At 61.6% G+C, this 14332-nt stretch overlaps 1 protein-coding gene across 1 annotated transcript; it reads left to right on the forward strand.

Annotated features, from left to right (window-relative positions):
• Window positions 1–1714: 1714 nt before the first annotated feature.
• TP53INP1 (tumor protein p53 inducible nuclear protein 1) lies at window positions 1715–14025 on the forward strand. The gene is made up of 4 exons (XM_055127793.1): window positions 1715–1854; window positions 5553–5801; window positions 6522–6828; window positions 10674–14025. The coding sequence occupies exons 2-4, from the start codon at window positions 5690–5692 to the stop codon at window positions 10921–10923; spliced, it is 669 nt and encodes a 222-aa protein (XP_054983768.1). The 5' UTR covers window positions 1715–1854; window positions 5553–5689; the 3' UTR covers window positions 10924–14025.
• The last annotated feature ends 307 nt before the right edge of the window (window positions 14026–14332 follow it).

Consider the following 14332-nt stretch of genomic DNA (forward strand, 5'->3'; position numbering starts at 1 on the left):
AGAGAAGAGTAACCCCTGAGCATCACTCACTGGGTGTGACCCAAAACAAAAATTAAAATAAAGATAATATTGCTGGATTGGGGGCTGGAGCGATAGCACAGTGGGTAGGGCATTCACCTTGGACACGGCTGACCTGGGTTCGATTCCTCCGCCCCTCTCAGAGAGCCTGGCAAGCTACCAAGAATATCTTGCCCGCACAGTAGAGCCTGGCAAGCTACCCATGGCGTACTCAATATGCCAAAACAGTAACAAGTCTCACGATGGAGACACATGGAGATGTTACTGGTGCCCGCTCGAGCAAATTGATGAGCAGCGGATGACAGTGCTACAGTGATTGTGGACTGGACAGGCCACTGGCTTTCCCTTCCAGTGAGGGTGGGGGGACACGCTGGTTCCGGCAGAGCCTGGGTGCGCGAGCCTCCCCTCCACAGACCCACCAACGTCTCATCCTTTCTCAGGGCCAGTGGCTGGGGAAGCAGAGTGCTGGGGAGCCCTCGACTCCGCAGATGGAGGGGTGCAGAGGGGCTCTCTGGGTCCAGGCCCAGGGGAGCCCCCTAATCCCCTGACCGTGACCCTCAGCCTTGGCGGGCCAGGCTGCACCCGCCCCACAGGGACCGGCTCTGCTGCCCGCTGAGCCAGAGAATGGGGGCCTCTCCCCAGCACCCGCCTGCGGGCCTCACAGGCCCCGCATCTGTATTTTGTTCTGGTGTGTGTGTGTGGGGGGGGTGAGGGGCTACTCCCAGCGGTGCTCAGGGCTTGCTCTACACTCAGGGATGCCTCCCGCCGGGCCCTCCCTGGGGTGCGGGGTCAAACCTGAGTCAGCAGTGCCCACCAGCACCGCCCACTGTCGTCTGCTCTGGCCCCTCTGGAGAGACGCTGCCACCTCCAACGTCTTTAAGTGTTTTGTGGGGCCGGAGAGAGCACAGAGGGGAGGGCGCTGGCACCGTACAGGGCTGACCTGGCCTCCATCCCCAGCACCCCATAGGGTCCCCCGAGCACCACCAGGAGTAATTCCTGAGCACAGAGCCAGGAGTAACTCCTGAGCATTGCCAGCCATGGCCAAAAAAAATTTTTTTAGGTGCTTTGTGTCCCTTTGTGCCACAGATCTGGGACCCCCCATGGCCATGTGGGTGGGGCTCCTCCTCACACCCCTCCTCACCCAGCAGCCCTCTCTCCTCTCCCCCTCCCCCCTCCTTATCTCCCCACCTCTCTCCCCTTGCCCTCCTCCACTCCTCCCCTTCCCTCCCCCTCTCAGCCTCCCTTCCCTCCTCCTGCCTCCCCTCTCTTTTCCTCCCACCTCCCTTCCCCCCTCTCCTCTTTCTACCCCTCCCCTCCTGTTCTCTCATTCCTCTTCCTCCTTTCCCACTCCCCCTACAACTCAGGACCCTCCCTCCTCCCCACTCCCCTGCTGCCCTCCCAACCTCCCCTGTTGCCCTTCCTCTTCCTCCCCTGCTGCCCTCCCTTCCTCTCCCTGCTGCCCTCCCCTCCTCTCCCCTCCTCTCCCCTGTGCCCCTGTCCCCTCCGCTGCTGCCCTCCCCCGTGCCCCTGCCCCTCCCCGCGCCCTCCCTCGCCCGCCGCTCCCTGCCCGCTTTGTTGCCCGGGCTTGTCTGCGCCGGGCGTCGCCGGGCGGGGGGCCAGGTCACGTGCGTTGGTGACAACCTGTGGCCGCGCGGCCCCGGGGCCCCCGCGCTGCCCATTGGCGGGCGCCGGGCGGGCGGGGCGGCGCGATCAGCTGTTCCCGGCGCCCAACAAAGGAGCAGCCGGGCGGCCGGCGGGAGCGGGAGCGGGCCGGACCGAACCGAAGCAGCCGAGCCGGGCCGGCCGCGCCGAGCCGCCCGCGGAGCCCCGCGCCGCGTAAGTGTCCGGCCCGCGCCGACCCCCGCCCGGGCCCGCCCCCGGCCCGGCCCCGGCCCCGACCCAGACCCCGGCCCGGGTCCCGACCCCGACCCCGACCCCGGCCCCGGCCCCGGCCCCGGCTGCAGCTCCCGGGCTGCCCGCATCGTGCCCCGCCCGCCCCTGCGCCCCCCCCCCCCCCAGCTGCCCCATCGCGACCCTGCGGACCCGGCGCGCCCTGGGCCTGCAGCCCTCCCGCGGGGTCTCCGCCAGCCCCGGGACCCCCTGCGCCGGCCGGCGGCCGAGAGCGGCTCTGAGCGCGAGCCCGCGGGCCGAGGGAGCCCGGCCGGGTCCTGCGGGCGGGCCCGCCGCGCGCTCCCCTGTCCGGCGGCTGCTCCTCCCGCGGCTCCCGGCCCCGGGCGCCCCGGCGCCGGCCGCCTCGTGTCCACCCGAAGCCCAGGGCCTGGCCGGCAGGTGTGTGGGCAGCCAGCGGCCACCTGAGCCTTCGGGAGGGCCCAGAAGCCCCCGCTGCTCCCGGCCCGGGACCGGCTCCGGCTCGGCCCGCCCGGGAAGGCGCGCTGGGGCCGCCTGCTGGCCGCGGGGCTCCCGGCCGGCCGCGCCCGCGCTGCGTGGACCCCCAGCCCTGGCCGGAGCCCCCCTCTCTAGGTGATGATGGGACTCTCAGTCCTCAGCTTGGCACCGTCACCCCCGTTTGGAGGACACACAGGGTACTGGGTACGGTGGGCCAGCACCGAGCCCAAGGAGCGGTACCGCCACCCGCAGGCTCAGCCCCGCCGGGAGCTGGCCGAGGGCACAGGGCGGGAGAAAATAACAAAAGGAAACAGAAGTGGGCAAAAAGACGCGGTGGGTAGAAAGCGCTAGGATGAAGTGACCCGGCCCGCAGATTGCCACAAGGCGAGTCATTGTAACCGTCTTCCTTCCTCTTCCCTTTTCTCTGATGTGGGCTTGTGCATCAGCTGTTGAGATGGACATGGGGGGGCTGGGGGGTTGGTTTGGGATTTTTGTGTTTCTTTTGGTTTCAGAGCCCCTCCTGGCTCTACTTCTCAGGAGTCACTCCCGATGGTGCTCGGGGGGTGGGGCTATATGGGGTGCCGGGGATCCAACCCTGGTTGGCCGTGTGCAAGGCCAGCGCCCTCCCTCTGCCCTGTGTTTTTGCTAGGTCCTCGGAAGGGGTGGTGCCCGAAGGGGGAAGGGCGAACGTGGCCCAGGTGCATGCTGATGAAACTTTCTGAAACAGCTTTTACTTTCTGTTCCTGGGGCGCGACATCCCCCTCCACCCCTGCTCTTGAGACCCTCAGAAAATTGGCAGATGCTTCCAGAACAGCCGGCGTGTCCCCCCCCCCCACCCCCCTCCCCCAGCCCACTGCTGCTTTGCAGTGGCCTAGTCCTGAGCTGTGTTTTGAAGATCTGGCCCTGAGAAATGGTGCCAGCGCTTTCTAGAATGTTCTCTGCTTGTCATCACCTTAGGCTCACGAATTGTGTGTTGAGGGGTAGGGTGAGGAGGGTCTGCCTCACTGTGGAGCACAAGTAGGACCGCTCCCCTTCCCCCCAGCTGTGTGTGGTTGGTCGGCGGGGTTGGGTGTCACTGGGGTCAGGAGGCTCGCCTTGGCCAGCAGACACGTGACTTGTGTGTTTGTGTACATTTGCCAGAGGCCGCAGGGCAGAGGGGAGGCGGGTGCAGGTAATGCAGGTCTCCCTCACACAGCGCCACTGCGCAGCCCCGGGAGAATGGCTGAGTCTCGGGGCATTCCCCGGGAGTGATCCCTCAGCACGGAGCTAGGGGTCAGTCTTGGCCCAGGAGGGGGCCCCCATCTGGCGGTGCTCCGAGCTTTGGGGTTCGCCAGCCCAGGGCTGCACTTGCCTTAGCGTGCCGGCAGCCTGGGGTGCGGGAAAGAGGATCCCACTTTTTTCTCAGGGAGAAGGAGGCTGGGCAGGAACGTGGGGGCTGTGCCAGGAACAGTTCCCGTTCACCCTGGGTGACGATCAGCAGGCGGGGACAGCGCGTAGCCGACACGTGCGCACACAGCATCTACGGGAACCGCGGCCACAGGGTGGCCACGTGGCCACCTGGGCCCGAGAGCGGGACTAGTCCCCTCCGCTCAGTGGTGAACAGACCCGAGCGTCCGGCGGGTGAGGCCAGTCCCCAGTCTGTGCCCACAGCGGCCCCCGCGCACCCGGCACCGGCCACACTCAGCTACCTCTCGGCCTGAGCCCGGGATCCCACAGTCCAGCAGGTCCAGATGGTGCCCCCGCCCCTCCCCCACCTGCCAGGCCATACCTGGGGACAGCCACAAGACCCCTCGGGGTCGGGTTCCAGCCTGGACCCCTGAACCCCCCCGAGGTGCCCCCACCCCACACCCCACCGCCTTCCTTTCCCCCTCCTCCGGCAGCTCTGCTGACGCCCAGCCGCCCCCTGTGGCAGTGGCCAGTGGCCGGGCGAGGCGTCTCTCCTCCGAGGGTGGCCCCCAGGGACCGGGTGGAGGTCATTCTCAGCAGTGCCGTGTCACCGCATTGAGAGAGAGAACCGGGGTCTGCGGCTGGGATTCTCAGGGCGGGGGGGTGCGATGGGCAGGCAGAGCCCGAGGCCAGCTGGGGTCCTCAGGGCCGCGAAGACGGGTGAGGAGGGGTGAGCGGGAGAGGGGCGGGTGGGGAGCCAGAGGTGTCGGGTGCGAGCTCCTGACTGAGGGGCTTGCGTTGCCGTTGGGGGTATTGGGGGATGCGGGGGTGAGTGCAGAGTTGTGTAGCGTGCACGCGTGTTTCGGGGGTGCAGCACAGCGGGGAGGGCACGGGCTGGGTCTTGCCAGCCAGCTTCACTCCCCAGCATCCCATGAGGCCCCCGGGCCCGGTGCTCTCGAAGGCGCTCAATCGAGCAGCACCCGCATGGAGGGGGTCGTGCCCAGGACACGTGGGGCACATGCGAGGGTTGTCTCGTACCCTGGGCCACAGCTCGGGCATGGCCAGGCCAGCCAGGAAAATGGCCTGGGGGCCACACCTGGCAGTATTCAGGGCTCACTCCTAGTTCTGGGCTCAGAGGTCACACCTGGTAGGCTCGGGGGGCCATCTGGGATGCCGGGGGTCGAACCCTGGTCAGCCATGTCCGAGGCGAGCGCCCTCCCACTGCACTATTGGAAGGAGCTTTGACTTGTCCTCGGGCCGCCTCCCAGTCTTAGAGAGAAAAGGCCGCAGGCGGGACGTGTGGAACTGTGGTCCCTTCGCCGCGGCGGATCTCCTGGGTACCAGCTTCTGTGCTCTCCGGCAGAGGTGGGACTTGCCTTCACACGCACCAAGAGAGAAAAGCACCGATGGGAAGAGGAACCAGCTTGTGTCGGTTGGGTTCAGGACCCGGGTTGCGTGTGCAGTTCCTGGGGTTGCACCGGGGAGGGATGCGATGGCTCAAGTCAGAAGAGCATTGAGAAGTTGGCACAGGCGTGCGCGCATGTGTTTGTGTGCATTCGTGTGCGCGCGTGTACTTTTAAAACCATCTACGGGGGGCTGGAGAGATAGTGCGGTGGGCCGGCACTGGCCGAGGCCCTTCACCGCATCAGACCCTCTGAGCACTGCCAGAAGTGACCCCTGAGCAGAGTCAGGGTAAGCTCTGAGCACTTCCTAGTGGGGGTTCAGAACAAAAAAATAAAACTGTACAGGCACATGTAAGATAAATGCATGATGATCTGAAGAGCTCTCTCTCTCTCTCTCAGGAACAATGATCCCCCCCGCCACTCCCCTCACCTGAAGAAGCACCACCAGCACTTTCTCTCCTGCCCGGCGCCTGCTGAACTGTCAGGGTTTTGAAATCTCAGCGACAAAGAGCCAAAATCTCACTCTTGCCTTAACGATGTTCCAGAGACTGAACAGAATGTTTGTGGGCGACTCGGACGTGTCTTCCAGCCGGGAGCCCGAGTTCCGTGAGCAGGAGGACGAGGAGTGGGTCCTCGTGGACTTCATCGGTAAGGGGCGGGGTCACGCAGGTGCGCCAGGATTGCCGATGGTTCCAAAGGTTTCGAGAGTGTCGGGTAAATTAACATGAGTCTGTCCAGGGCAGAACGGCAGGAAACGTCCTGTGCCGGCCCCTGTGTCAGTGGGAGCAGCCCGCAGCAGACTTGGCAGTTTGGCGAGTCAGACACATGTCTGGGGACCCTCTCATTACAGTGAGCACCCCCACCCACTGCACACGCGCACACACGCGTCAGCTTTATTCAGCAGAATGCAAAGAACTGACACCCACAGAAGCACACAGGCACGCGTACACACACACACGCATGTGCACACACACATGCGCGCGCGCACACACACAGATACATTTACCTGTGTACTCAGAAATTGTGGTTAGGGGTCAGAGCAGGCAGGCTGTTTGCCTTGTAGGTGGCTGACCTGAGTTCGATTCCCTGGCATCCTATGTGGTCCCCTGAGCACAGTTGGGAGTAATTCCTGAGCACAGAGCCAGGAGTAAACCCTGAGCATTACTGGGTGTGGTACCCCCCCCAAAAAAAAAGAAAATGAAGAATGAAGGCCCAGTCATTGTCAGTGGGAGGGCAGGGGGCGGGAGCGCCCTGGGTCTGAGCTAAGCAAAGGGACGGCCGTGAGCTTTGGCTAACAGTACTGTCCCCTCTTTCTCTGTGCTCCGACCTGGATCTGCCGGAAACGCTCCTCCTGGCCCGCCTCCCCAGACACTTGCCCTGCTTTCTCGGCCGAAGACGATGATGAGGAAGAAGCAGACATTGGGGCCGAGCCACCCCCCGACCCCCCGGCCGTGTTCTCCTGCCTGCCCGCCTCCCTGGAGTGCCTGGCCGAGGCCAGCGAGTCCTGCTTCCTGGAGGAGAGCTGGTTCGTCACACCGCCGCCCTGCTTCACAGCTGCGGGGGGCACCGCCCTTAAGGTGGAGACCAGCCCCCTGGAGAACCTCCTCATCGAGCACCCCAGCATGTCCGTGTACGCCGTGCACAGCGCCAGCCCCGAGGAGTTCCCGGGCCCCAGGTACGGGCGCAGCCTACCTCGCCAGTCGGCCCCTGTGTGCAGGAGTCCAAGAGGTGGTTGATTGTTCTGGTTTGGGTTTTGCTCTTGGGGCCACCCCCGGCGATGCTCAGGGCTGACTCCTGGCAGTACTTGGCAACCCCCCCCCCCCGCCCACCCCGTAAAAAGACCGGATTGCCCAGGGCGGCACACTCGGGCTAGTAACCACCGCCAGGCCATCTTCTCTTCCAGCCGGCTCACCCCGAGTGGCACTCGACCCCCCACCCTGAGCCCCCTGACAGGGAAGCACGGGGGCTTTGTTACCCGGACCACCAAAACTGTTGCTCAGAGTCGCGTCTGCCACAACAGGGGTGCTTTCCTTTTTCCTTTTTATTTATTTATTTTTTTGTTTTTTGGGTCACACCCAGCGATGCTCAGGGGTTACTCCTGGCTCCGCACTCAGGAATTACTCCTTGCAGTGCACGGGGGACCATATGGGATGCCGGGGGTCGAACCCAGGTCAGCCGCGTGCAAGGCAAACGCCCTGCCCACTGGACTATCGCTCCGGCCCCATAAAGGTGCTTTCATACCCGCCACCTGTCTTCCTGTGGCATGGGAGGGGGGTTCCCGGTGCTTGGCAGGCAGATGGGTCGACAGCCCGGGAAACACCAGGAGGTGCGAGGGTAGCAGCGACGGTCGTGTCCAGAGCGAGCTGAGAGGCGGCCTGGGTCTGTGGGTGCAGCCGACGGGGGCCGGGGAGTGAGTGTCCAGCTCTAGCTCAGTCTCCGCCCGGAGTCAAATATGCCGGTGAGGGGACCCCTCGGGAGCGGTTCTGGGCACGTGCCCCACGCGGTCACCCGTGGTGTGTGCTTGAGTGACCCAGTGTCCAGCTCTCGGGACGACAGTGTTGCCCTCCACCTGCTGTTCTTGCTGTTGGGAAATGGGCATCCCTGGCAGCCTGTTCCTTGACTCTTCTCCGATCTGCTGCTACCCTCTCGGGCTGTGCCATGTGGCGCCTGGTGGTCCCGGGCCCCTCGGGGAAGCACTCAGGACTCAGGCAGGCTGAATCGAGAGGGTTCCAGCCAGCCAGGGTGTCCTGAGCTCTGTGGACACCCCCTTCCGATTCCCGCCCCAGAGTCACGTGCTTGGGTGTTTGCTTTGTGGTGTGTGAAGTGTGCGCGTGTGTGCATGTGGCCAGCGGCATGAAGTACCCGCAGAAGCAGCACGCGTGTTACCCGCAGTGAGGAGCTGCGGCTCCTGAGCCACAGGACAGCGGGTCGGGTTCTATTCGCATGACCCAGCTCTGATCCCCAGGACCCTGTCTAGGCCTCTGAGCCCCTCCTGCAGTGACCCCGGAGCACTGCTGGGTGTGACCTGGAACCAAACCCCAAGCCCAACCCTCTGCGAAGATACAGGAGAGGAAACTCCTCATGCTGATTCCTTGCCCAGATGGCTCCCGAGCGCCCTTCCTCCCGGCGGAGCTTAGAACCTGCCGTTTTACGTGGGCTCTGTTTTGTTTCTTGTTTGGCTTTGTTTTCCGGTAAAATTTCACTTCATCTACTGTCTAAACTCTGTTCAGTTTTCCCCACATAGACCCAGAATATTTCATGGAAAATATTCTGTGAGCTGACCCAGGGCATTCATCCAGTTTCACGTTTGCAGTTTCTTTTTTTGGTTTGTTTGAGGGACTCACATCTGGCTCTGTGCTCAGGGGTCTCTCCTGGCGGTGCTCAGGGGATCACTCCTGGCTCTGTGCTCAGGGGTCTCCTGGCTCTGTGCTCAGGGATCACTCCTTGTGGCGCTCAGGGGATCATATGTGATTCTGGGGATCCAGTCTGCGGTGACCACCTGCAAGGCAACTGCCTTACCATCGCTACCATCTCTCAGACCCTATGTTTGCAGTTCCAATGTGATGAAAGTATTCATTCTTTGGCATCTTTTATTTCCACCGTATATTTAGATATACAAGATGGCAAACCAAAGAAGTGTTTTTCCATATATAAAGGATTAAAAAACATACTTTAGATAAATTTATCCTGACCACAAAACATAAGTCATTATAGTTTATAATAGCTGCATGTTTACCATCCTTGTTTTCTTACCTGCAATTCTCAGAAGACCCACTCCACCCAGGTAGAAAGCAGGTGTGGCTGTCGGGGGCCTGTGTGTCTGTATCCCAGGGACAGGAAATGATTCATGTGTCCCTGAAGCTGGCTTCTGAGCTGAGGGGTGTGTGTGTGCGTGCGCGCATATGTGTGTGCATATACATGTGTGCGTGTCCAATCATGTGTAAGTGCATGAATGAGTGTATGCATGTGTGTGTGTGTGAGCTGGGTGCTTCCCGCCACAAGGCGGGTGCCGGCCTTGGCGTGGCTGCCCCTGCACGAGCGCGGGTCCCGGTGAGCACGGAGCAGTGGGCGTCTCTAGTGCTAGGGTCAAGTAGCATCTCATCTTACCAGAGATTTAATAGTTCACCATTTAACGTTTGTAGGGCCAGGAAAAGCTGCTTGTAAGACTCCGGGCGCAGAGTAAGTATCTCCTCTGAGACTGTGTGTGACCCCACTCGGGGCGCGGCCTCCCCGCCCCTGTCTGAATCCCCTTCTCCTCCCGGTTCCTCCACTCCCCTGCTCTCACACTTTGAAGACGCACAGACAGATCCCAGGGGAAGAGAGTTTCCCTCTCGCGGCTGTTGGCCACGTATGTAACTGTCCTTGCCGTGTTGGATTCTCCTTCCCCTGGGCTGCCTCTTTGTGCTTCTCGCTGACGTGTAGCACGCTCCCGTTTGACACGCTGTCGTGTGAAAGCGGACTGGGCCGGGGCGAGAGCACGCAGGGAGGGCACTGGCCTTGCGCCCGGCAACTCGGATTCTGTCCCTGCCCCGCACAGGGTCTCCCAAGCCCTGCCAGGAGTGATCCCTGAGCACAGAACCAGGAGTAAGCTCTGAGCATCAAAACAAAATTAAAAAAGAAAACATACTGGACGGTTCTGCGTTCCCATGGGCCTTCAGACTGTTGCCTCGAGGACTTGCTGGCTGCATGCTTCTAGTTCATCCAGCCTGGAGACCTGTCTCCTAGAATAGGGCTTTCAGCCTTCCGACTGACCTGGGATTGGCATGTTGGAAACCGCTGTTCTAGAATGTTCTTGTGGCTGGTGCTGGTGCTGCGGTGCCTGTGGCCTCAGGAGGGGGCCCTTTAGCCTGACTCACTGTGTCACGGCTTTCTGATCTGGAAAGTTTGGGAATTCAGATGCTTTCGTCTGCTCTGCTGGAGGCCCAGCCTGACCCCTAGGACCCCCGGCGGTCCCCTGAGCCCTGCCCACAGAGCCTGGGGCTACCCAGGCACCAGCAGTTACCAAACCCAAAACAAGTAAATAGACTCTTTGTTCTTGGGTGATGAGAAAGGAAGTGAGTGTTCGCAAAAGCAGCTGCCCAGGGCTTCTCTAGGCAGATCTACCGCCCCTCCGAGAGAAGGTCTCTCAGGACAGAAAGGGGCTGGAGTCCGGAGAAGGGGGGACACCCAGGGGCCGGGGTGCTGAGGCCCCGGACTCCCTGCCAGCTCACTGTCCGCACGGTGACACTGGCGCGTGCACTGGTGGGTCACACTTGGATGTCCCACCAGACAGAGCGCCGCGACACAGACGGCTCTGTCACCAAAAGCTCACATTGGCCTTGGTTTGGGCACCGTCCAACCGAGCGGACTGACACGTGTGTCGGTGGGTTCACGAGCCACCTGCGGGTCGAGGGGTGCTTCCCCACCAGTGCAGACTCTGGGCGCAGGGTGGGCGCAGGCCGTTCCGGTTTTCGTTATTCGTTTTCAGTCTCACCCGCCCTGGCCTACTGACACACCCATGCCCGCGCTTCTCTGTTGCAGGGGGGACGCCGCAAGCGACGTGGGGCACCACATCCACTGCTACGTGGCCACCCTCACTGCGCAGACGGCGTTTCTGGAGCCGCCCAAGGGCCTCCGCCCCGCGCAGTGGATCCGAGAACACAGCGAGAGACAGTCTCTGAGCCGGAACAGCCTCCGCCGCCAGAATCTCACCAGGGAGTGCCACTCTCGGCACGCCAGGCACAGCGGCTGGGCCGTGCACCAGCCCTGCCCTCGCCAGTTCAATTACTGAGCGGCCGCCCCTGAGGGCCCACTGGCTGCGGCTTGGACTCAGCCAGGGCCCGCCGCAGCCACGCGCCACCTAATGCCTTGCCCTTTGACCTTGCCGACTTTTGTAAATTCTTTCCAGACTCTTTTTGGAAACATATCGGTCCAATGACAGTGTTGGGTGTTCGGGGATGTCTGAGACTGTTGGGGGGACATGAGTGTGTGTTCTGAAGGCATTTCTTCCCCCACCGGGGGAGAGGTGGGCATCTCTCCACTTCAGCTTCTCTGGTGTTACCAAATCAGTCTCGGGAGGAAGCAGTGGTGTATTCTCAGGGCCAGCCATACACTTTCGTGACCAATACTTGACCGTCTCTTCTGTGTACTGCAGACACACTTTCCGCACTAATGCGAGCATTAACAGGCCGGGGTGGCCGCTGGACACAGTGGAGTCTGGCTGGACTGGCTCTCGGGGGGAACCTGACCTGTTGCTGTGTGTCCGGTGTGGCTTGGTGTCCAGATGAGCCCGGCAGTTCACTCTGGAACTCAGGTACCTTCGGCTGGAGCAGATAGGCTGTGTGCTGGTGACACGTGTGGTACCGATGTCACAAGCCTGGTGGGAGGGACCACGGCCTCGGCGCGGGGGGATGGGAGGGTGAGCCCGTGCAGGAAGATGTCTCTCCCATGCCCAGTAGCACAGCTGGCTGTGCCCAGTGGCCACCACCCGTCTGCTGTGGGTTTACAGGGGCGCACCGCACCCCGGGGTGACCCCTTTCTTGGCTCCATGTGCCCGGGAGTGGCCACCTGGGATCCGTGTGGCCCCATTGTGCCCATCCCAACACCACGACCCCATGTTGGTGCTCGCGAGGCGCAGGCGGGAGACCGCCCTGGGCTCTCTCCGTGCACCGGAGGGGCCCCCTGAGCCAGCCACACTTCGCGTCCCTCCCGCCGTGCCCTCTGCTCTTCAGTGAGACGCGCTTCCAGCCCAAAGCACACGGTCCCTGGCAGAGCCTGTCCCCTGCAGTGTCCGCCCGCCCACAGGGGGACTCAGGGGGACCTCGTCGGCGCAGCTGTGGCCTTCGCTGGGGAGCCGGGGCAGGGCCTGGGGCCCCAGACAGGGGCTGGGGAGGCCCTTGTCCCCCTTATTTATTTGTGGAGTTTGTGCTGTTGTTTCCTTGCATTAGGGGCCAAATCTATAAAGTGGTGTCAGCCTGAGCTACACGGAACTTTCTCTTTGTGTTTACCAGGAGGGGAGAGAAGGGAGCAGTTGTTTTAATTTTTAGTGTAGCTTTGTGTGTGTGTGCGTGTGTGCGTGTGCAGGTTGGCAACCTATAGAGTGTGTTTTCCCAGTGGAAGCTGCAAGACCCTCGGGGTCTGTCTTCCAAGTGAGTGTGTGAGTGGCGAGGGGCGGGCAGGTGAGGGCTTCTGACCCCGGGCCCGGGTCCTTCTGGGCCTGCCTTCCTGTGCTTCGTGCCTAGGTGACGACAGGGGCCTTGTCCCTCTCTAGGATCTTGTCTTGTTTTGTTTTCAGGGCAAGGAGCTGCCACACTTTCCGTGGTCTCTCCCCGGGGCCGGGGTCTCAGGTCCTAAGACCTCAACCTGAACGTGGCCCCGGGAGGGGCTTGGCCACGCCCCCAGGAGCTCGCTGTTCGTCTCGCTGTTGCAGTGCGATGGTTTACGTGGTTGCTCAGAGCGTCTTCCCGCCCGAGCTCCCCCTGGCCCGCTGTGAGCCGGCGGTGCCTGTGCTATGGACCGTCCCTTCCGAGCTGGGCTGGGCAGGAAGGCTGGCCCAAGGGCAGGGGTGTGTGGGGCCCGGAGGGACTGGGCCCGGCGAGGTCTGGCCTTCCCTGCATCCTGCAGTTGTGGCCGCCGGCTTTGCAGTCCTTGTTCATGGACTGCACAGCTTTGCTGTGTCTCTCCCCCCGCAAGGAAGCGCAGCGTCTCTGGGCGCTGAGGCTGGGGGCCCCGTCCTCAGCCTCCTTCTCTCTCGGAGCGGAGACAAACAGAAGAGCCGTGACTCCCGGAGGTGGCAGCGCCGCCCAAGGGTTGGCGGGCAGCGCGTGGGGCTTTGCAGGTGAATCTTGGTTGTGTTCGTAGAATCCGTTAAGTGACCACTCCTTGTCCTGGGAGACCCTGGCCCCCACGAACGTCCCCCTCCGGTTCCTGTCCCACTGTGTACGGCCCAGACTGTTGACATTCTTTTACGAGGTGGCACCCGCCACATGGGCTGTGGTGTCCTTACCAACTTCTTTGAATGCTTATGATTTCATGTTGAAAAAAAAAATGCTTTATGTAGAAAACCTACAAAGGGGGCTGGTGCCAGCCTTGCCCTGTTACACTTTCACTTGAAACTTGGCCCGTGTTTTGGGGCAGGGGAGAGGTGGCCGGCCCCGGCAGCTGGCCCAGAGGAGACGTTACTGATTATTAAGGAGGCAGTTTACTTGATAATTTGGTGTGTCCTTGAGAGTTTTCCTGCAACTTTTTATTTCCCCAATAGTATGACTGTTAAATGCCCAGTTTTGCTGGGGTTTGTTTTTTGTTTTGTTTTATTGGGTTGTTTGGGTCCCGTTTTTCGCGTGAAGTGTAGGGTCTGTTTTCCAAAATGGAATTAGGAAAACCAGCTGGGCCCAGGATTAGATGTGGCGGGTGTGAGTGGGCGTGCTTGCTCTTTAGATTGTTTTCTCCCAGAGGTTTGTATCTTGAATCAACAATTGTGCGTGTTATTTAAGAGAAAAAGTTGTTGGTTTGGCTGGTTGTTTGGCCTCAGCATAGCGGGAGCATTTGTTTTTCAGAAGAGGTCCTGGGCTGCAAGAACAGCTCGGGTTGTGTACTACGTGCCTTCTTGGTGTCTCACACACACACACACACACACACACACTGCGAAAACGGCAGCTGCTTTTCTTGAGCCACTGTCTACATTTGTTCTGGGTTGTTGTTTTTTTACATAGAATTTTTTTATACCGAAAGAGTCTCAGATGGTCAGTTTTATACAGACTCCACAGAACAGCACTTTGCCAAAAATAAGTGTAGTGTTGCTCCGACACACCTCAACTCCAGTTCTCTCGCGGGTGTTTGGCGTTCTCGAGTCACGGTCTTTACCTGTCGATGAATAAAGATGCCCTTGACTTCACCTTTGCAGTCTCCGTCGTCTGTGCTCGGCCGCTTGCTGGGTTCTCAGGGGTGGAGCCCAGGGCCTGCGCCGGGCCCTCCCCAGCCTGGGGCCCGCTCACACCAGCTGCCCGGTTGTGCCATGGATGCAGCTCAGGGCCCAGGGCCGGGCCTCACATGCACAGGGACCCAAGTGATCCCGGCACCGTGGCCCTGAGCTCTGTGCGCCCCCAAGCCCTGCCAGGGCTACCTGCCTGACGAACCCTGCGTCACCTGCCAGGTTGAACGTTGGACCACCTGGCCCAGATGGCCGAGTGTCACCGGGAGTG

The sequence above is a fragment of the Sorex araneus genome, chromosome 2 (assembly GCF_027595985.1).
Source record: "Sorex araneus isolate mSorAra2 chromosome 2, mSorAra2.pri, whole genome shotgun sequence".
NCBI lineage: Eukaryota > Metazoa > Chordata > Mammalia > Eulipotyphla > Soricidae > Sorex > Sorex araneus.

Coding starts and splice junctions, on each gene's coding strand:
- TP53INP1 (XM_055127793.1), top strand. CDS start 5,690: ATGTTCCAGAGACTGAACAGAATGTTTGTGGGCGACTCGGACGTGTCT. Junction 5,802..6,521: donor GGTCCTCGTGGACTTCATCG/GTAAGGGGCGGG, acceptor CCGCCTCCCCAG/ACACTTGCCCTGCTTTCTCG. Junction 6,829..10,673: donor GAGGAGTTCCCGGGCCCCAG/GTACGGGCGCAG, acceptor TCTCTGTTGCAG/GGGGGACGCCGCAAGCGACG.